This window comes from Bufo gargarizans, chromosome 8 (assembly GCF_014858855.1).
Source record: "Bufo gargarizans isolate SCDJY-AF-19 chromosome 8, ASM1485885v1, whole genome shotgun sequence".
Taxonomy (NCBI): domain Eukaryota; kingdom Metazoa; phylum Chordata; class Amphibia; order Anura; family Bufonidae; genus Bufo; species Bufo gargarizans.
In genome coordinates this window covers 33,948,634-33,971,810 of record NC_058087.1, presented here as the reverse complement: position 1 = coordinate 33,971,810, position 23,177 = coordinate 33,948,634, and the positions used below count along the sequence as shown (strand labels likewise).

The 23,177-nt window shown below is 50.6% G+C and overlaps 1 protein-coding gene across 1 annotated transcript in view; it reads left to right on the top strand.

Moving 5' to 3' along the window:
- Positions 1-3,073: 3,073 nt before the first annotated feature.
- XRCC5 (X-ray repair cross complementing 5) overlaps positions 3,074-23,177 on the top strand; it is a 37,430-nt gene continuing 17,326 nt past the window's right edge. The window contains exons 1-14 of the mRNA XM_044303886.1: positions 3,074-3,140; positions 5,449-5,562; positions 7,282-7,465; positions 7,627-7,675; positions 7,783-7,905; positions 9,088-9,270; positions 9,551-9,665; positions 11,167-11,305; positions 11,559-11,671; positions 11,994-12,056; positions 12,236-12,373; positions 13,055-13,145; positions 13,229-13,356; positions 15,224-15,420. Coding sequence (XP_044159821.1) covers positions 3,123-3,140; positions 5,449-5,562; positions 7,282-7,465; positions 7,627-7,675; positions 7,783-7,905; positions 9,088-9,270; positions 9,551-9,665; positions 11,167-11,305; positions 11,559-11,671; positions 11,994-12,056; positions 12,236-12,373; positions 13,055-13,145; positions 13,229-13,356; positions 15,224-15,420 — 1,655 coding nt within the window. The 5' untranslated portion in view covers positions 3,074-3,122. The remainder of the gene's footprint in view (positions 3,141-5,448; positions 5,563-7,281; positions 7,466-7,626; positions 7,676-7,782; positions 7,906-9,087; positions 9,271-9,550; positions 9,666-11,166; positions 11,306-11,558; positions 11,672-11,993; positions 12,057-12,235; positions 12,374-13,054; positions 13,146-13,228; positions 13,357-15,223; positions 15,421-23,177) is intronic.

Below are 23,177 nucleotides of genomic sequence, written 5' to 3'. Positions count from 1 at the left end.
ACATATGGTCGTGTGCACGAGGCCTTATCCTGTACATTACTTATCCTGAACTGATCCTGAGTTACATCCTGTATTATACCCCAGAGCTGCACTCACTATTCTGCTGGTGCAGTCACTGTGTACATACATTACTTATTCTGTACTGATCCTGAGTTACATCCTGTAATATACTCCAGAGCTGCACTCACTATTCTGCTGGTGCAGTCACTGTGTACATACATTACATTACTAATCCTGTACTGATCCTGAGTTACATCCTGTATTATTCTCCGGAGCTGCACTCACTATTCTGCTGGTAAAGCCACATGATTGGCAGTTGTTGCTGGAAACAGTCAGCAAGCTTGTTTCCAGACACATACAGAGCACTCAGTGAAGACAAAACTTCCAAAGCCAATTACCAGAGCAAGCTTTGGGCAGACACTAAACCTATTCGGAATGCAGTCTGCAGTAAGGGTACAGAGGGGTGGTAACCAGTTGGGGGCGTGTCTCTGCACAGTCTGGCTCTATCCAATCAGTGCTGACATTTTCAGTCAGTGCAGGGACACACCCCCAACTGGTTACCGCCCCTCTGTACCCTTACTGCAGACTGCTAGCAATTCATTCATCACTTCTAGTGCAAATAAGGCGACTTTTACATATCTTCTGTTAAAAGCTGTGGTAGTTACATGGAGAGAGCTGCAGCAGAAAGCACAGCTTTCATGTGACCAACAAACGGGACGTCAGGGGCTTACAGAGCGCCGCCACCTCTTTATACCGCTGGTCGACGGGGATTCAGAACAACAGCAAGCTTGTTTCCAGACACATACAGAGCACTCAGTGAAGACAAAACTTCCAAAGCCAATTACCAGAGCAAGCTTTGGGCAGACACTAAACCTATTCGGAATGCTTGGAGAGGGTGGAATTTTGAATTCAGCTCTGGAGGTGATTGGAGTATACGGGTACAGCTGCGCAGAGGAATGCTGAATGTGAACAATGCAGATAATATCCCACACATGGACGGTAGACAATGGGGTGATGACCTCTATGAACCTTGTAAAGAAACCAAGACAATGGGGACATAGCTTTCTGTAGCAGTTACATCTGACTCCGGTCCCCGAGGGGCCCAAAGGCACCAGCATTATAAATGGCACATGGTAGGCGGCGGTAGAGAGTTTACATTGGTGCTCGAGGTTGTGCTTATGTAAGGCATTGAAATACCGGATCTGTCTCTCAGGTGTCATCTGGAAAAACGGATTCGGTGTTTATTTTTTTCACAGATTTAAAGATCTGCGCATGCGCCGATCGGAAGAACGGATCCGGCACTAATACATTTCAATATAAGTTTAAAGCTGGATCCGGCAAGTGTTCAGGATTTTTGGCCGGAGAGAAAACTTCAGCATGCTGCGGAATTTTCTCTGGTCAAAAAAACTTAAGAGGGACTGAACCGATGCATCCTGAGCGGATCGCTCTCCATTCAGAATGCATGGGGATAAAACTGATCAGTTCTTTTCCGGTATTGAGCCCCTAGGACAGAACTCAGCGCTGGAAAAGAAAAACGCTAGTGTGAAAGTACCTGAGAGACCATCAGTATGTTAGTCCTGGAGGTTTAAAGGGTTTCTACCACTTGGATTTCACATAATTAGGTGTCAGACACTAGCGCTCCGCTAGTGTCTGCTCTGCCAAACTATCCTGCTATAATAGATTTTGGGGCAGCCGTTTACCTAAAAAAAGAACTTTTATTAATATGCTAATGACCCTCTAGGTGCTATGGGGGCGTCATTAGCACCTAGAGGATTGGTCTACCTTCTCAAGATGCCGCCGCTCAGCGCCTCCCTCCAGCCCGCCCATCTGCTTCGGAATGCATCAAACGGACGACTTCACGCGCATGCGCCATGCGCGGCTGTATTCGGCGCATGCGCAGTGAATGTCCGACCGCTTCCCTGCTCAGACATCTCCACTGCGCCTGCGCCGATGACGTCATCGGAGCGCTAGTGTCTGACACCTAATTATGTGAAATCCAAGTGGTAGAAACCCTTTAAGGCCCCATGCACACGGCCGTTGTTCACAGCCATGTGCGGGCCGTGGAACCGCGGCCTGGATCCCTCCTGAGAGCAGGAGCGCACGGCGTCACTGGTTGCTATGACGCCGTGCGCTCCCTGCTGCCGGCACAGTACAGTAATACACTGGTACGATCTATACCAGTGTATTACTGTACTGTGCCGGCAGCAGGGGGCGCACAGCGTCATAGCAACCAGTGACGCCGTGCGCTCCTGCTCTCAGGAGGGATCCAGGCCGCGGTTCCACGGCCCGCACACGGCTGTGAACAACGGCCGTGTGCATGGGGCCTAAGGTTGATAGATCCTGTGTATGCTACATTGTATCCACAATAACTATCCTCTCAGTAGGGACTGATACACGTGTGAAGGAGCTCTGATGGTGCAGGATCAGTAACTGTTAGTAAGGCCTCCTGCACACGACAGTATTTTTTAACGTCCCGCAAAACGTGGTTCCGTTGTACCGTGATCCGTGTCCGTTTTTTCTTCCATGGGTCTTCCGTGATTTTTGGAGGATTCACGGACATGAAAAATGAAATAAAAATCTAAGTCAAGTTTGCCATTGAAATCATAGGAAAAAACGGACACGGATCACGGACACGGATGACAATCTTGTGTGCATCCGTGATTTTCACGGACCCATTGACTTGAATGGGTCCGTGAACCGTTGGCCGTGAAAAAAATAGGACAGGTCATATTTTTTTCACGGCCAGGAAACACGGATCACGGATGCGGCTGCCAAACGGTGCAGTTTCCGATTTTTCCACTGACCCATTGAAAGTCAATGGGACCGCAGAAAAAAACGGAAAACGGCACAACGGCCAAGGATGCACACAACGGTCGTGTGCATGAGGCCTAAATCTGACACCCCAGCAGTTTCAGATCCCTGCCCTTAGCTGAGAGTTGTCAGTGTGGATCACCTCCTGCTGGGAGCAATCTGAATAGTGTGAGATAAATGTAGACATTCCCAGACTGGCCACTAGGGGCCGCTGTTTGACCGCCTTTCATAGACCCGGAACCTAAAGTTCCGTCCACTGTAGCGGAGGGGAAGAATAAGAAGAGACACAACCAGAAAAATAAAGGAGAAACATGGCGCGGGCGGCAAAGGTATGAGAAGCGGCAATATGAGCTTACCGGCTGCAGAGGGCGTGGAGCACAGCCCGACTATGCATTATCGCACGTATTCACACGGTGTATTATTGTTATACGTGTGGAGCAGGTCACACCTCCACATATAATACTGATATGCATGTGTGACAAAGCTGATCATGCTGTGTAGGTGGCAGGCGCTTTGGAGGTAGATATTACGTAGGTGACACTGACAAGTCCGGGCAGTTCTCTCAGGGTGCAGTTCCGCTTTTCTCCACTAGATGGCTAGTGTGTCTGATTTCCATTATAAGTTGTGTCCATGCAGTTCCTGATACTGGGGCAGCCGTTTACCTAAAAAAAGAACTTTTATTAATATGCTAATGACCCTCTAGGTGCTATGGGGGCGTCATTAGCACCTAGAGGATCGGTCTACCTTCTCAAGATGCCACTAGATGGGGCTCAATATGTAGGTTACTTTCACACTATCGTTTTTCTTTTCCGGTATTGAGTTCCGTCCTAGGGGCTCAATACCGGAAAGAACTGATCAGTTTTATCCCCATGCATTCTGAATGGAGAGCGATCCGTTCAGGATGCATCGGTTCAGTCCCACTTACGTTTTTGGGACGGAGAAAATACCGCAGCGTGCTGCAGTTTTCTCTCTGGCCAAAAATACTGATCACTTGCCAGATCCGGAATTAATTTAGGCTACTTTCACACTTGCATTTGGTGCAGATCCGTCATGGATCTGCACAAACGCATCCGTTCAGATAATACAACCGCATGCATCCGTTCAGAACGGATCCGGTTGTATTTTCTGTAACATAGCCAAAATAAATCAGTTTTGAACACCATTGAAGGTCAATGGGGGACGGATCCGTTTTCTATTGTGCTATATTGTGTCAGTGAAAACGGATCCGTCCCCTTTGACTTACATTGTGTGTCAGGACGGATCCGTTTGGCTCCGCAACGTCAGGCGGATATCAAAACGCTGAAGGCGGCCTCCAGAGCGGAATGGAGACTGAACGGAGGCAAACTGATGCGTCTGAGCGGATCTTTATCCATTCAGAATGCATTAGGGCCAAACTGATCCGTTTTGGACCGCTGAGCCCTGAACGGATCTCAGAAACGAAAAGTCAAAACGCCAGTGTGAAAGTGCCCTTACATTGAAGTGTATTAGTGCCAGATCTGGCATTAAGTGTTCCGGCAAAACTGATCCGGCTTTCCGGTCAGCGAATGTGCAGACCTTTAAAAATGCAAAAAAATAATACCGGATCCATTTTTCCGGATGACACCGTAGAGACGGATCCGATATTTCAATGCATTTGTCAGACGGATCCGTCTGAGAAATGCCATCAGTTTGCGTCCGGATTGCCGGAATCCTTTTCCCTCAAGTGTGAAAGTACCCTTATCCTTATTTGGAAAAGCTGGGTGACAACTGCTAGCGCCGCGGCTTCCTGTCACCCCACTATTCTACAGTGTCACTAAAAGGCTGCGTTCACGCTCATGTTTTTTTTTTCTTTTTATCCATTGTCATTTAAAAATGTAATATGAAAAATAAAATCCGGGGCCATGAAGTTGTCTTAGAACTGGTTTACTCTGTGAAGTTTATAAAATTCCCTCTGGAGACTATTGTCACTTGCGTTGGGTAGGAAGACGCTACGTGGAGGCTTCAGTCGCTGTAACATTGATGGATGCACTAGTAGAGCCTTCTCTACGAAGGAAATCTGCCAGATCCATGTTCACGTTTCAAGGGGTTTCCCGACGGGTCATTAAAGGGGACCTCTCCCCGCTCCTGACATTCCAGTGTTAATAGCTTCATGCATTCCCCGTGTAATAACAATTCTGGAGCCTCTATTCTTATATGTCTATGTTGTGCCGTTCCTCTATTATTTCTACTAGAAGTTGTGAATGAATGGCTAGCAGTCTGCAGTAAGGGTACAGAGGGGTGGTAACCAGTTGGGGGCGTGTCCCTGCACAGTCTGGCTCTATCCAATCAGTGCTGACATTTCCAGTCAGTGCAGGGACACACCCCCAACTGGTTACCGCCCCTCTGTACCCTTACTGCAGACTGCTAGCATTTCATTCATCACTTCTAGTGCAAATAAGGCGACTTTTACATATCTTCTGTTAGAAGCTGTGGCAGTTACATGGAGAGAGCTGCAGCAGAAAGCACAGCTTTCATGTGACCAACAAACGGGACGTCAGTGGCTTACAGAGCGCCGCCACCTCTTTATACCGCTGGTCGACGGGGATTGAGAACAATCTGAGGGTTTTCAGTCTTACATGGAGGTGGGCTGGATAACGTGTCATCCTGTTGTCTCCGCAGACTGCGGTCGTCCTGTGTATGGACGTGGGGCTCGCCATGAGTCACTCCAATCAGGGCGAGGAGAGTGCGTACGAACAGGCGAAGAAAGTCTTGACGCTCTTCGTGCAAAGACAGGTATTGTGGAGAGGCCCCGATGTGACTGACTACAAGGAGGGGGGGGGGGGATCAATTAAAGGGATCTACTTCCAGAGCCTGAAGGCAGGAGACGTCTGGAGCCCGAGCAGCAGAGGTCACCAGAGAAGAGACTGCAGAAGAGGCGACACTTTGTGTCTTCGTTTTTCACCATTTTCCATTGTTAGTTTTAATGGGAAGAATCTTCTTCCAGCTGAGGGTTTGTTACAATTGTATCTAGTGTAGAGAATCCCTTCTGAGTTAAAGGGGTATTCCAGTTGGTTAACATTTTTATTATTATTATTATAGATTGGTGGGGTCCTACCGCTAGGACCACCGCAATCACAAGAACATCTCCATCTCCGGAACTCCCATAGAAATGAATGTGGCGGCTGTGCAATTGCAACCTGCCATCCTGGTCCTTTCAGGGGGGTACGGGGCCCTGTTCCTGTGATCGTGGGGGTCCCAGATGTAGGTCCCCCACCGATCTGATAGTTATCCCCTATCCGTGGGTAGGAGATAACTTTAAACAGCCAGAATACCCCTTTAAACATCATCCTGTATTCCAGACTGATACTTTTTACCTGCGCTGATACATTGTAACAATCTATCAGGGCAGGAGTGAGGTTTTTGCTGCTGATGTGTTTAAATACAGAGGATTCTTTGCACTGGATACAACTGTAACAAACCCTCAGCTCTGGTTTTTGAGGCTCTGGGTGTCAACTAGAACATTTGTTTTGACTGACAGCCAGCAGAGATCTTGAAACGATGAGGAACAAATGAAAATAGGAAAATGAAAAAAGTAAAAAATGTATAATGACACCCCAATAAAGTATTGAATATCGAAGGAGTTAAAAACAATCAGTGTCCTTCATATGAGACCAGATAATCTCCACTGTGCACATCATTCCTATCAGTGAATCCTCACGAGGAATCTATATTTGTGACACTTCACCGGCAGGAGACGCTGCTCAAACCGCGGCTAATACCGGACCACTTACCGGCCGCCACCCAGCAGAGGAACTAACGGACATAAAGTGGACATACAAGTTGGATCGTGACTGTGATCTCTCCTAAGTCCAAGTGCACGAGTAGGGTGGTAAGAAGCGGCACTAGTTTGCTGGCACCGATACATTTGGCAACATTATGACTGTTTGTTTCTGATTCAACGACATTGATCTTATATGAATGCGCGGAGGACTGATGTGCACATAGTGCCGGTACACAGACGAGATTATATGGTCTTGATTGTTTGTAACTCCTTCTATACTCCAATTTGTTGCAGTGTTATTGTACATTTTTTACTTTTACTTTTAAGGTAGAGCAAGGGCCCTCCTCTTACAGTTATTTTAGTGACTAGTAAATATATGGTTCAAAATACTCCACTGGTGTTTGCATCTGGTTACTGGTGGTGGTGGGGGGGGGGGGGGGGGGTCTACTATTTCCTGTATTATATATGCTCTCTGACACTGGGTAGGTCACTTGTAGAGCACCCCCATTCTATTATTATAGGTTGAGGTGAGCCACTGGACATTGACGTATGTATGAGTACGGTCGCATCTGCAGCATCTCTGATCCGGCACGTATGCAGGAAAGCAGCCGGATCACCACATGCCCCCATTATAGTCAATGGGGATCTGGCGATGAATTGTTGAATCTGTTAATGCCGGATCTTCTGCCGCACATACACACGTACCCTAACCCGATGTTTCACTGTTTCAGGTGTTTGCCGAATCTAAGGATGAGATTGCGGTGGTTTTGTTTGGCACAGACGGCACAGACAATGCCCTGGCTTCTAAGGATCAGTATCAGAACATCACGGTGCAGAGACATCTCATGCTCCCAGACTTCCAGCTGCTGGAGGAGATTCAGAGTGTTATTCAGCCCGGTGCCCAGCAAGCCGACTGTATCCTTTAATCTGTCTGGCCCTCCCCGCCCTGTGCGGGGCGGCGTGGGGCCGTGCCCTCCTGTGCGGGGCGGCGTGGGGCCGCGCCCTCCTGTGCGGGGCGGCGTGGGGCTGTGTCTTCCTGTGACCACTCTCCTCCATGTTTTCCTTATCTGCCCCAGTCCTGGATGCCCTGATTGTCTGCATGGATATCCTCCAGAAGGAGACGCTGTAAGTGACCAGTACATGTATATGACGGTATTACCCACCCCTTCTGTGTATATGTATGTATATAATGACCTTCAGGAGTCTGAGAAATCACCTTCTTTTTATTATAGAGGGAAGAAATACGAGAAGCTGCACATTGCGGTGCTGACAGACCTGAGCAGCCCCTTCACCGAGGACCAGCTGGAGATCATCATCGCCAACCTGAAGAAAGCCGGCATCACCCTGCAGTTCTTGTACGTCCCCCAGAGACTGCAGATGCTGGGGAACTACATCTCCCAGCACTTCCATACACAAAACATTAGCAGGCGTTGTTTCCATCTAAGGATACCTTCACACTAGCGTTATTCTTTTCCGGTATTAAGTTCCGTCCTAGGGGCGCTATACCGGACAATAACTGATCAGTTTTATCCTAATGCATTCTGAATGGAGAGCGATTTGTTCAGGATGCATCAGTTCAGTCCCTCTTACGGTATTTGGCCGGAGAAAATACTGCAGTATTTTCTCCGGCCAAAATTCCGGAACACTTGCCGGAATGCCGGATACGGCATTAATTTCCATTGAAATGTATTAGTTAAAATTGCCGCATTGACAGATCCGGTCTGCGTATGCGCAGACCTTTAAAAAAATTAAAAATAATAAATACCGGATCCCTTTTTCCGGATAACACCGGAGAGACGTATCTGGTATTTCAATGCATTTGTCAGATGGATCCGGATCCGTCTACAAATGATATCCGTTTGCATACGGATTTTCGCATCCGGCAGGCAGTTCCGTCGCCGGAACTGCCTGCCGGATCCTCACAACGCAAGTGTGAAAGTACCCTAAATCATCCTACAATGAAAATTCTGCAACTGTATAAGATACCTTGTTTTCATTGACTCTGATTGCCCTCAGTGAATAGAACCATCCTGATAGACAATCTGCATAGTTTTGCAATGTAGCAGGGGTTAGCAACCTCAGGTACTCCAGCTGTGGTGAAACTACAACTCCAAGCATGTTCCATTCACTTCTATGGGAGTTCCGAGAACAGCCAAGCAAGCGTGCATGCTGAGAGTTGTAGTTTCACCAAAGCCGGAGTGTTGGAGGTTGCTGATCCCTGCAGTATAGGAACCTTTTGATGCAGTTTCCACTTTGAATGGCGCATGCTGGCCCACAGCAATTACACCGGCAAATCGGTGGCACACGGCTCACCGTCAGATTTCTACATTGTAGAAACCCTAGCACCTGCATGTAAAGACCAGTTTTTAAGCCCGCAAAGTTTCCATTCACTGACAGCAAGCATTTACAGATTGTATTTTTATGGGAATCAAAAAGTGTATGGCTTGTCAGATCAGCGCACGGCTATGACACAAGCTAATAATAATGATGTACATTATAAAGAATGATACATTGTAATCCCATCTCACTGTCTGCAGTTTGCCCTTTCCCGTTGATGATGATGATGATGAGGGCGGAGCCGGAGATAGACAAGATGGTGGAAGAGGGCATGGTCTGGGCAAAGGACTCTCCGATCAGCAGAAGGCTGGCGTCCAGATGGTGAGGCAGATCATGGTCTCTCTGGAGGGTGAAGGCGGCCTGGACGAAGTGTACACATTCAGGTAATGACACATTGTAGTCACTGATCTCCCAGCTCTGCCCCTTTATTGAGGCCCCGCCCACAGTATGTGTGTAGCCGTTTTCAGACTCGCTGCTTGTGCTTACACACAGCAGTCAATCTGATCAAGCAGTGCTGCAGTGTAAAGCATAATGGACAGAGCCGCAGCCTGAAGCTCTGATGAGACTGCAGTAGACAGTGCGGCTGAGCTGGAGTCACCGAGCTTGAAGGAGACGTTGCGTACAGTTCAGTGATGTTTCTCTGTCTCTTGTTTTGGGCTTCAGGGACAGTCTGGAGAAGCTCTCCATGTTTAAGAAGATTGAGAGGAGACCCATGGCCTGGCCGTGCATGCTGACCATCGGGTCTAACATTTCCATACGCATCGTGGGATACAAGTCTGTAAGTATCGGCTCCTTTCCAGCGCCATAGACGGGTTCTGCGTGTGAACGGCGCCCGTCTGTTGCCGACAGCTGTTAACCTCCCTGACCACCTTCTAGGAAGGATCAGAATCCACCCTGTTTCCCTCAACTGCAGTGTTCAGGGCATGCTGGGAATTACAGTTCTACAGAATCACTGCCCATGTGGAACGCGCCATGGCTGTGAAAATAAAGAACTTTAACTGTTTTCAAGATCTCTGTTTGCTGTGAGTGAATAGGTGCACTCTTACATCCAGATACCGATTCCCTGCACAGAACTAATGTTTATAAAAACTGGTTTGTTACAATTGTATCCAAATTATGCAAATTCCTGTAAGATAAACATCCTGTTACAGACTGCTACATTGTAACAAACTATTGGGACATGCTGTGTGCTAATGATGTGTTTAGCTCACCAAGGACTGTCTGGACTGGAGACAATTGTAACAAACCCTCAGCTGTGAGAAGTACTAGTTCTGTTTTCAATCAATAATTGTGTATATAATGTTTCCTTTTATTGACAGCAAGCAGAGATCCTCAAAGGGGTTGCCTCACTTCAGTAAGGCTACTTTCACACTTGCGGCAGGACGGATCCAACAGGCTGTTCACCATGTCGGATCCGTCCTGCGGCTATTTCACCGTGCCGCCGGACCGCTGCTCCGTCCGCATTGACTATAATGGGGACGGGGGCGGAGCTCCTGCGCAGCACGGCGGTGCACGGAGAAAGCCGCCGGACTAAAAAGCCTGACATGCAGTAATTTTAGTCCGGCGGGCTTTCTCCGTGCACTGCCGTGCTGCGCTGGAGCTCCGCCCCTGTCCCCATTATAGTCAATGGGGACGGAGCGGCGGTCCGCGGGCACGGCGAAATAGCCGCAGGACGGATCCGACATGGTGAACAGCCTGTCGGATCCGTCCTGCCGCAAGTGTGAAAGTACCCTTAGTAGCATTTATCTAGTAGAGAAAGTTAATACAAGCCACTTACTAATGTATTGTGATTGTCCATATTGCTTCCTTTGCTGGCAGGATTCATTTTTCCATCACATTATACACTTCTCGTTTCCATGGTTACAGACCACCCTGCAATCCATCAGTGGTGGTCGTGCTTGCACACTATAGGAAAAAGCACTGGCCTATCTGCGCTCCCGTGGTCCGGGCCACCAGAGAGACTTTTACTTTTTCCTATAGTGTGAAAGCACGACCTCCACTGATGGATTGCAGGATGGTCTGTAACCATGGAAACGAGAAGTGTATAATGTGATGGAAAAATGAATCCTGCCAGCAAAGGAAGCAATATGGACAATCACAATACATTAGTAAGTGGCTTGTATTAACTTTCTCTACAAGATAAATGCCACTTGCTGAAGTGAGAGGACCCTTTAAAAGGATGAGGAATAGTAACACAAAGGATGTCAGTAAGTTCCAGAGCTTCCTCCCCATTGACCCTTTGTCACGTGAATGATTTAACCCTTTACATGCCGTCTCAGGTCACGGAGGAGAAGGTGAAGAAGACCTGGACGACCGTGGACTCCAAATCCCTGAAAAAGGACGATGTTCAGAAGGAAACGGTTTTCTGCCTGAATAACGACGAGGAAACTGAAGTTCAGAAAGACGACACCATACAAGGTGAGGGAGGAAGGCGGCCATCTGTAATGAGAATTAAAGGGCCATACACGCTCTAAGATATTTGCAGCTATAGAAACAGGGTGCTGTTGCTTTAAATAGAGGTGGCACATCTTTACTTTAAATGAGGTCACACCCAGCAACGGTGGGCTCCACCTGACTGCCGCTGGCAGAGCATGCGGGGGGTGATAGTTCGACACAGCTTTCCACCTCTGTTATATCTCGTAACACGTGTTCTCCCTTTTTCCCGGAACAGGTTTCAGATACGGAAGTGACATTATTCCGTTCTCAAAAGTGGATCAGGATCAGATGAAATACAAAACAGAGTCCAAATGTTTCTCCGTTCTGGGGTTCACAAAGGCGTCGCAGGTGCGTCTGTTGTTACCGTCACTTGAATGGACGCCTGACCTTATCCAATGTACTCCAATCACATCCAGAGCTGCATTTATTCTCATATCTCACAATACACTGCTCTGAAGGGGCCATTTTGAAACCTCCCACACATTGTGCACTGAACACAGGCAGAGCCAGAGATACGAGGTCCTGAGGCCTGAGTGCCAATCAGCAGAATTCTGAATACAGCTCTGGATGTTAGTGGAGGATGAGAGAGATCAGTCCAGGACCTTATACCGTCCAGTAGGCTCCATGTGGTCTGTATTCGATAATCACCTATCTGTGATGTTACTTTCAGATTGAGAGGACTCACTTCATGGGGAACCAGGTTCTGAAGGTCTTTGCTCCAAAAGATGATGAAGTAAGTGTCCAGCTGCTTAAAGGGGATGTAAACCTAAAGCGGGCAGATTACAATAGTGCAGGAGCTGGCAGCAATTGGGCATGAGATATAATGGTGCAGCCCGAAGCTTTCCTCTGCAGCAGCTGAGCTCCCCTGTACTGAAACCACTTCTCTTACACATTTCTGGCTCTGTCCTCTAGTCTGCTACCATTGCGCTCTCTGCATTAATCCACGCACTTCATGACATGGAGATGGTCGCCATTGTGCGGTACGCCTACGACAGACGGTCCAATCCTCAGGTTGGGGTGGCATTCCCACACATCAAGGAAAAATACGAGGTAAGCAATGTATGTACACAGTGACTGCACCAGCAGAATAGTGAGTGCAGCTCTGGAGTATAATACAGGATGATGCTCAGGATCAGTACAGGAGAAGTAATGTATGTACACAGTGACTCCACCAGCAGAATAGTGAGTGCAGCTCTGGAGTATAATACAGGATGTAACTCAGGATCAGTACAGGATAAGTAATGTATGTACACAGTGACTCCACCAGCAGAATAGTGAGTGCAGCTCTGGAGTATAATACAGGATGTAACTCAGGATCAGTACAGGATAAGTAATGTATGTACACAGTGACTGCACCAGCAGAATAGTGAGTGCAGCTCTGGAGTATAATACAGGATGATACTCAGGATCAGTACAGGAGAAGTAATGTATGTACACAGTGACTCCACCAGCAGAATAGTGAGTGCAGCTCTGGAGTATAATACAGGATGTAACTCAGGATCAGTACAGGATAAGTAATGTATGTACACAGTGACTGCACAAGCAGAATAGTGAGTGCAGCTCTGGAGTATAATACAGGATACAACTCAGCATCAGTACAGGATAAGTAATGTAATGTATGTACACAGTGACTGCGCCAGCAGAATAGTGAGTGCAGCTCTGGAATATAAAACAGTCTCTTATGTTATGTCTTCTCTGCGCTGACACACTGTTACGCTCTTCTCCTTCCAGTGTCTGGTTTATGTGCAGCTGCCGTACATGGAGGATTTGCGGCAATATCTCTTCTCCTCACTCAACAACAACAAGAAGTTCAGGCCCACCGGTAGGGCGTTTCTTACCTCTGGACGCCCCTGTCTGTCATTCTGTTGTATGCTCTGCTCATATTCCTACTTCCTTTCTTTGCAGACACCCAGCTGTCAGCGGTGGACTCTTTGATTGACAGCATGAGTTTGGTTCATGAAGATGACGAGGGCGTCGAAGATTTATTCAAACCAAGCAAAATCCCAAATCCTCAGTTCCAAAGGTTATTCCAGGTAAAATCTATGGCACAAAAATCTATTATCCTTTTATTTAAGGAGTTTTCCAGGACTTTGATCCTGATGACCTACCCTCAGGATAGGTGGTCAAAATGTAAGTCCTGGAAAACTGCAGCCACCACTAGGGGGAGCTCTCAGTATCCAGCTGTGTGCAGTTCCCATTGATGTTGGTGAATCCATCTTCAGTTTTTTCCTCGACTCCTCCTAGTGGTTTATTATTTATTTCTCTGATTGTGTGAAGGGAAGTGAGGGATTCGGAGCAATAGGGTGAAGGGTTACGCTGGTAATGTGTGTAGTTGAAGAGGGGAACTGAATGATATATGGGAATTATCTGGGATTGATACGAGTCACATGACACAGGACGGATGATGAATATCTGCTGAGAGGTGAGTATTTCATGCAGATGAGCAAGTCTGCAGATCAGATCTGCCGCGCAGCTACGTGCCTGACCCCAGTCTACAGAACAGATCTGCCGCGCAGCTGTGTGCCTGACCTCAGTCTACAGAACAGATCTGCTGCGCAGCTGTGTGCCTGACCTCAGTCTACAGAACAGATCTGCTGCGCAGCTGTGTGCCTGACCTCAGTCTACAGAACTGATCTGCCGCGCAGCTATGTGCCTGGCCCCAGTCTACAGACCAGATCTGCTGCGCAGGTATGTGCCTGACCCCAGTCTACAGACCAGATCTGCTGTGCAGCTGTGTGCCTGACCCCAGTCTACAGAACAGATCTGCCGCGCAGCTGTGTGCCTGGCCCCAGTCTACAGACCAGATCTGCTGCGCAGCTATGTGCCTGACCCCAGTCTACAGAACAGATCTGCCGCACAGCTGTGTGCCTGACCCCAGTCTACAACCAAATCTGCTGTGCAGCTGTGTGCCTGGCCCCAGTCTACAGACCAGATCAGCTGCGCAGTTGTGTGCCTGACCCCAGTCTACAGACCAGATCTGCCGCGCAGCATGTGCCTGACCCCAGTCTACAGACCAGATCTGCTGCGCAGCTATGTGCCTGACCCCAGTCTACAGAACAGATCTGCCGCACAGCTGTGTGCCTGACCCCAGTCTGCAACCAAATCTGCTGTGCAGCTGTGTGCCTGGCCCCAGTCTACAGACCAGATCTGCTGCGCAGGTATGTGCCTGACCCCAGTCTACAGACCAGATCAGCTGCGCAGCTGTGTGCCTGACCCCAGTCTACAGACCAGATCTGCTGTGCAGCTGTGTGCCTGACCTCAGTCTACAGACCAGATCAGCTGCGCAGCTGTGTGCCTGACCCCAGTCTACAGACCAGATCTGCTGTGCAGCTGTGTGCCTGACCCCAGTCTACAGACCAGATCTGCTGTGCAGCTGTGTGCCTGACCCCAGTCTACAGACCAGATCTGCTGTGCAGCTGTGTGCCTGACCCCAGTCTACAGACCAGATCAGCTGCGCAGCTGTGTGCCTGACCCCAGTCTACAGACCAGATCTGCTGGGCAGCTGTGTGCCTGACCCCAGTCTACAGACCAGATCTGCTGTGCAGCTGTGTGCCTGACTGCAGTCTATAGACCAGATCAGCTGCGCAGCTGTGTGCCTGACTGCAGTCTATAGACCAGATCAGCTGCGCAGCTATGTTCCTGACCCCAGTCTACAGAACAGATCAGCTGCGCAGCTATGTACCTGACCCCATGTTACAGACACGGTGTGATCTACCACAAGGCGTACTTAATATTGTTGACATCTTTGAGGGGTAGATATTTGCGGCAGTCGGTGTATGAGGAGAGGTGACAGTGCCCCCTGCTGGCTGTCACAGGTATTACACTAAGTGGAGCTGCCTTTCTATTGTCTCTACACCTGTAGCAGCTGCAGCGCCTGATCTGTCTCCTCCTGTATGACAGTGCCTACAACACAAGGCCTTCCATCCGGATGACCCCCTCCCAGCCATAGAGCAGCACTTCCTGGACCTGCTGCAGACCCCGGCACCAGTGAAGGCCCGCTGTAAAGCCGCACTAGCGAAGGTGAAGGGCTGCTTCACACTGCAGGAGTCCAGCAAGAAGAAGGAGCAGATAACAGCCCAGCATGTCTTCACAGACAAGTAAGTCCTCGCCTCCGACACCCTTCTTGTTTTTTCTGGATGATTGTCAGGTTGTCACAGCCACGTCGCTTTTACTGAATGTCTCTATTCAGATTATACTGGGTTCACTGCACTGGGGGGAGATCTGATTGAAGAGAGGATAGAACAGGAGTCGTCAAGGCGGCCAAAACTTCAGAGGTGTGATAGAACAATTCTATAACATATAATGTGTACTGTCCCTTTAAGGGGGCTCTGTACGTCTTCTATCACATCATAGGTCAGTGCCCGAGCTTAGACCTTGTAGGCCGGATCTGTGCTTAGTCTCTGTTCACGTTCCCCCGTTATAAACATCAGACATATGCCACCATATAGGTGTACAGCGGTATAAGCTGGGAATTACAAAGCGCCATGTGAACCGAGCCTCAGTGCGTCCCATTAGCGCTGGTGCGTGAGATCTGACGGGTCCATCTGCAGGGTGCTTTTTCTTCGGCAGCTCCAGATCATCCGTCTCTGGCGTTCTGCAGCCGCTGTTGACATCCAGGCATTTGGCAGCGTGAGCGGCGGGCGTATAATTAGCCGCCACTTGGGAAAATGTCACAGACCAATTACACGGGTCTGGCACTTGTATTACAAAATGCTGCTCGCTGTCTCTTGTTAATCTCAGTGACGTCCGTCTCCGAGATAAAAAGTCACAGTAATTGGCAGGCGAGACGCGTCCCGGGCATCAGCCGTACGTGCCTCTCCAGCAGATGACTGGTTAATGGTGCTCTGCCACTGAGGCCAGGCTCGTCCATTACGTGGCGGGCTGGATTTCTCATTTGCAGATGTCCCTGTTTGATTACAGCCCAGATCCCTGACAAGCGCTGTGATTAGCTGATTGCAAATTATTGATTTCTGCCCTGGAGCACAAAGGAGGGTCCTGCTGCTGTCTGACTTGTGGCGTGAGCGCCCCCCTCCCCTCCAGACCGCGGCAGGCAGCGCGGCGAGATACCGGGAGACCGCACATTACTGTGGTTCAAGTGGCGGCTGCGTCCAGGAAGATTGATACCTGCAGATGAGGAGATAATAGGAACCTGTGGAATACAATAGAAGTGACACTGTGCGGTACCCCCCAAAATAGTACCTCGAATAACCGGGGGAGAGGAGCGTAATAATTATATTATCTACCTGAGAACACCCTCCGAAACACTGAAATCTCCAGGAAAGATTAATATCCGATATTCCTGCCAATATGGGGCAGTATTATAGTATATTCTTGTACATAGGAGCAGTATTATAGTAGTTATATTCTTTGTCAAATTTCTTTTTATTGGCAAGTAAAGCAAAAGGTATCAACACATCAGTTGAGTGTCCATTCTGCCACGCAAGACAGAGCTTTACACATTCAAATTATACAGTGGAATGGGATACAAGCAGAAGTATACAAAATACATGAGGTCACGTCATTAAGTGATATCCAGTGTTGACTGTTTGCGGAGGCTTTTACGCTCTGCTCTCTACGTGCAAAATGTCCTGCATGTACATTGCGCCCTTGTCCTGCGCAGGTAGGTGAAATGCAAATATCCACCAGACATTATAATGTCAGAAAACACAAAGTTCCTAACTGAACCGGACAATAGTCCAACAACTTGGAGTATAAGGGGGTTGGGATGATGAGGTCTCCCTAGAGAGACCCTCCTGCACACACGAGTTACACATGTTTTCCTATCAGCTCTGGCTGTGTACACTCTACTAGGCCTTGCAAGATTTTAGTTGTAACAGAAATCAGGCTACTGACTAATCTGCTATCCCCGCGTCCCAGGGGTCTGGGGGTCAATCTCTTGTTTCCTATAGGTCAACCATGGGGTCCATAATTTGAGATATTTGTCGTGTCGTCTGACCTCCCAGCCAGCCAGCTCCTCCATTCTGCATATCTGGTCCACCTTTGCTTCCCAATGTGGCAGCGTAGGGGGTTCGTCACTGAGCCATTTCTGTGGAATTAGAAGCCTTGCAGCTTGAATTAGATGCGTAGGTAAGTTTGATTTGGATGGAGACAAGCTAGGCGTGGGAAGCCAGAGAAGCACCAGTTCTGGGGATAGTTGAATATGTTTATTAGGGATCGACCGATATTGATTTTTTAGGGCCGATACCGATAATTTGTGAACTTTCAGGCCGATAGCCGATAATTTATACCGATATTCTGGGAATTTTCATTTTTGAAAAAAAAATAAAAATTCCCACAAATCTGCTCAAAATTAATGTTTATTGTTAATGTGTATTTTTTTTTTTTAAATCTTTCTTTCTCGCCCAGTTTCCTTGGGGGACACAGAAGACCTTGGGTATAGCTCATCTCCATAGGAGGCGTGACACTAAGTGAGAACTGTTAAGCCCCTCCTCCACAGCTATACCCTCAGCCTGGAGAGAGAGACTGCCAGTTTTTGCTTAGTGTCCAAGGAGGCAAGACACTCCCTGCTCTGCAGGGCTCTTTTCTCCTTGTTTAATTTTTGATTTTTACTTTTTCTTTTTGTTCCAGATAATCAGGGACAACAGAGACGCACTTGACCTCTCTGTTTCTCCCGGGGTCGAGCTGCGCCAGTGCCGGTCACCCGCACTGCTGCCTCCCCCACAGAAGGCAAGGAGGACCAGGGCAGCCCAGCTCCCCTGTATCCCGCCAGCGCAAGGGTCGCCCGCACGCCAAGCCCCTCTTCCAGCGTCCTGCCACTACGGTGCCAGTAGCTGAAGGGGCGACCCTGCTGGAATGGACCGAGGGTGAAGACGGCTATGGTGAGAGATTGGCTTCTCCAGCCCTACGTCCCCCCCCCCTTTCCACCACCACCACCCGGTCTCCTGCGGGCCTGACCCCCATACTGTGCCTCTCTGAACAGCTTTCATAGCTGTGAGGGTGAATGCCTTGCCTCTGATGGCAGAGGTCATGAGTTCGAATCCCTGGACAAACCTTAACCCTTCCACTGCTGGATCTAGGCTGGCCCCTGGGGTGTCGCAGGGCGGCAATCTGCTCCCTGCTTCCCCCCCCCCCCCTGGCCCCCATAGGACAGGCAGCTGCTGTCCCCCTTTATCTTTTGATGTCCCGCCGGTATATAATACTGCGCGGGCACCCGATCTCAGGGTCCCCCCATCTCCTTACCGGAGCGTTGCTCAGGGCCTGGGGGCCCGCTCCTGACAGACCTCGCCTCCGGCCGGCATGGACAGTCCGGTGCGGCCGGGCGCCGCAATGACCTGCGGGGCCGCAATTCCGGCACTCCATTTGGGCCCCTGACTCTTCCGGCCTGCGGGGTGGCCTCCCGCGGCCGGTTTAATGCGCCGCTCCGCCTCAGTCCCGGCACTCCATTTGGGCCCCTGACTCTTCCGGCCTGCGGGGTGGCCTCCCGCGGCCGGTTTAATGCGCCGCTCCGCCTCAGTCCCGGCGGTATATAATACTATGCGGCCCCGGTCGGCCGGGCGCCGCACAAATTTAGGCCCCCGGCTTTACGGCCTACTAGGCCGCGAAATTCTGGCCTTTGTTGGAGGGGGCGGGTACTTCTCCCGGCGCGAATTCTTCCCGCCTGGGGCTTCCTCCGCCCCCAGTGGATCGCAGCGCCGGCCCCCAGGCCGGCTCCCTGTTAACACTTTGGGTGCAGGCCGGCTCCCAATGGGCCTGTATGGTTGGCCACCCCTTTTTTTCTTGCCTCAAGAGAATCTGTGCCCCTATTTGGTGGTTCCCCTTTAGCCTCAGAGAGGCTGTTTAAAAAAATAAAAAATAAATAATAAATAAAAAATAAAATAAAGAAATAGATAAAATATGAAATAATAATGAATAAACAGATGTCTAACAGATTCTTGTGGGCTGCGCAGTTTCACCGGATACGGTGCTGGCCATGTGCACGACCCCCTTCCATAGGCGGAACGCTGCACTCTCACTGGATTCGCTGCCAGCCGTGTGCGTGACCCCCTTCCATAGGCGGAATACTGCACTCTCACCGGATACGGTGCTGGCCATGTGCACGTCCCCCTTCCATAGGCGGAACGCTGCATTCTCACTGGATTCGCTGCCGGCCGTGTGCGTGACCCCCTTCCATAGGCGGAATACTGCACCCTCACCGGATACGGTACTGGCCATGTGCACGTCCCCCTTCCATTGGCGGAACGCAGCACTCTCGCTGGATTCGCGGTCGACCATTTGCGTGACCCCCTTCCATTGGCGGAACGCTATACTCTCACTGGATTTGTTGCCGATCATGTGCATGTCCCCCTTTTTCTTAGGCGGAAATCTGCACTCTCACCGGATGCGGTGCTGGCCAGGTGCACGACACGCTTCCATAGGCGGAACGCTGCACTTTCACTGGATTCGCGGCTGGCCATGGGCATGACCCCCTTCCATAGGTGGTATGCTGCACTCTCATTGGATTCGCTGCCGGCCTTGGGCACGCCTCCTTCCCTCAGGCGGCATACATACAGTCCCTCTGTCTGTGGTTGTTCTCTCGCCGGTGCGTTGCTGGCCATGTGCATGAACCCCTTCCATGGCGGGGTGCTTGCACTCTCGCTGGATCCGCTGTCGGCCATATGCATGGCCCCTCTTCCGTGGGCGGTGTACGCACTCTCACTGGATTCGCTGCCGGCCATGGGCATGCCTCCCTTCCTCAGGCGACATACACACATTCTCACTGACTGTGTTTGTCTCTCGCCAGTACGTTGCTGGCTATGTGCATGATTCCCGTACATGGCAGGGTGCTCTCACTCTCCCTGGATGAGATGCTGCCCCCCCCCCTTTTTTTTTTTCCGGGCGGCATACTGCACTCTAGCCGGATACGTTGCTGGCCATGAGCATGGCCTCTAACATGGGTGGAACGCTTGCACTCCCATTGGATTCGGTGCTGGCCTTGTGCGTGACCACCCCATTCCATGGGCGGACTTTTGCACGCTCATGAGATTCACGGCTGTCCTTGTACGTGCTGTGCTGGACTTGTACATGTCCCCTTCATTGGCGGAGTGGTTGCACTCTCACAAAGTTCGGTGTTGGGGGAATTATTGCACGCTCTCTTAATGCTAGGATCACCCTGTGCATGTCCCCCTTCCACTAGGTGGACCTCCTGCGTTCCTGCTGGATTATATGGTATGTCCTATGTCTCTGGAGTAGGTACGGCCTTAGGCGTCATCCCCTTTTTGGGGTGGGCCTTTGCACTCTTGCCGACTGCAGTTTGCCAGGTACATTCCCCCCTTTCGGGGCGGACTGCTTACGTTCCATCGCGTGCCATGCTAGGCTTGTGCATAACTCCCTTTCAGGTTGCACTTTGCACTTCCATAGATGCTGGGGCACTCTGTGGCTGGCCCTCTTCTCTGAGTGGCTTTTTTGCAGGGAGCGGCCGTTCTTGTGCGTTGTTTGGGCCGTTTATGCCTTCTCCTCCCGTAGGTGGGTTGGCCTTCTCACTGCTTACGGGGCTGCTCGTACGTATGCCTCCCCTCCTTCCTGCGACATCCCTTTGTTCTCTTGGGTTACTTGCCGCAAGCCTTGCACTCGTCTCTACAGAGATCGTTCTGTCCACCTGACCCGGAGGGCTCTATGCTCTCTACTGCACCGAGCTGGGTGGTACTCATTCATTTCGTTGGCCCTTCCCCCCGGGAAGTGTTCGTGGTTCCTAGATGCGTGCTGTTGTCTGCAGCGCCCTCGGATTCTTCGTTGGCTCTGTCGGGACTATGGTTCCTTCGCCTACTACCATTTCCTCCTCTTCGGATGCAGTGTGGTATGAGTCCTTCCTCTTGGCGCCCTCTACGCTTCGGTCTGATCTGCTACCAGGTTCGGGCCACTCTTCTCGGGAAGATCACCCAACTTCTCTTGGATGCTCGATTACCCAGGTCCGGAGGACCTCCACCTTGGGTTCTTCAGGGTATTTGCCTTCTGCGAGGCGGTGAACCGGGCGTCTCACAGTGTAGCAGGGTTCTGCTTTTGGGCTGTCCTATGGCTTCCCTGCTGCCCACTCCTCCTTTCGGTTGGAGGGTGTGATGCCGGCCTCTGTCTCGACTACCTTGTCTCGCCGGCTCTGTTTGGCTCCCCGTTCGGTACAGATCACTCCGATGTGGCTTCTGCCCCGGCCAGGCTTCAGAGGCTGTTCCTTCACTGTCCTCCCCTCTGGGGGGAGCATGGTTGTTCATGTGGATGGTTCCGGTGTTCCTTTGGTCTCGTACTGTCTCCCTTGTTCACACTGGCTGTATTAGCTGTGTGCCTCTTGCTGGGTCTACCGCGTTCTGTCCTCCCGCTGGGTGCAGATTGCGCTTTCCATTCTAGGCTATGGTCCTGCTGTAGACTTACCTTCTGGTAACTTGGGGGGACTGCCCTTCGGTCCAGATCGTCCTTAGATCTCCCACACCAGGACTGTAGATAGTCTTCCTGTGATGGCTACATCAGCATGGACTTTAGCCTGTCTTGTCCTGGCATCTGGCGGATGCTGGGCGGACCCTTCGGTTCCCTTCCATCTGTCCTTCTGCTCCCCCACTCCGGGTGGATACGGGACAACGTTGCTCGGAGGCCGACGGGACCAGTTTTGCCGACCCTTCTGCCCGTGTTACTGGTCTGCGCCTGGTCACATTGGGTTTTTACCAGCTTGCCCAGGTGACTCCAGCGGGCTCGCTACTGTTCGCTCCTGGCTGGGTTTCGTCCAGGATCTGTCGTTGGACTTAGGGTTTTTTTGTCTGGGTGTCTGTGGGTAGCTGGGCATTCCCCACTCTGCCCTTCTCCCCCCCCCCCCCCCCCATGGTTCTGTCTTTCTCCAGTCCGGCCTGGACCTGGGACTAGGACTCTTTTGCTTGAAGTGTCAAGTGTCGGCGCTGTCCTTCCTCTTCCAGCGTTCCCCGGCCCTCGGGGCCTGTCCAGACCTTCTTCCTCGGAGTGGCTCTTTGGTTCCTCTGTACTGTCCTCCGGTACCGCCCTGGGAGCTGCATGCTGAGTTCTCGGCGCTCCGATCTTTCCCTTGGAGCCGTTACAGAAGTTCTCTCTACCTCTTCTGTCCTGTACGGTTGTTTCCGTAGCCGTCGTGTCTCGGACGGGTGCCTGAATGGCGGCCCTTCTTGTTCCGAGCCTTCTGTCTTTCCCCAGGTCAGGGCTGTTCTACATCCCATGTCTTCCTTCCTTCTGAAGGTGGTGTTTGCCTATATGTTGTTTGGGCTTTGCAGTTTTGGTTGGAGATCTCCGACTCTTGTCGACGTTCGGTCTCTTGTGTTTCCAGGCGGTCCGTGCTTAGGGTTGACTGCCTCCGGGATGGCTTTTCTCAGCTTTATCAGTTTGGCTATTGCTGAGGTTGCCGCACCAGGGGCAGGGGTCTGCCTTTGATGTCACCATTCATTTCACCAGAGCGGTCGGTGCCTCCTGGGCCGGAGGCATTGGGCTTCGGCCATGCATTTGGGCAAGGCGGCCACTGGTCTTCCTTGCACGCCTTACCGAGTTCTGCAGGGGGCTTACTCTGGCTTCGGCGGATGCTGCCTTGGCCCGCCTGGGTGTGCGGGCGGCGGTTCCTGGATGCCTTCGTGTGCTTCGCCTTGGTGCTGTGGTCCCTCCCCTTTTGGACTGCTTTTGAACGTCCCAAGGTCTTCTGTGTCCCCCAAGGAAACTGGGCGAGAAAACGAGATTTTTGTATAACTTACCAGTAAAATCTCTTTCTCGCTCTTTCCTTGGGGGACACAGCACCCACCCATTCATTTGTTTTTCTCTACACGGTTTCCGAGTTTGTGTTACCCGTTGGGTAGTTGGCTTGTTGGTTCCACTTTTGGACTTTGCCTTTTTTCACTATTTGGACACGCAACTGGCAGTC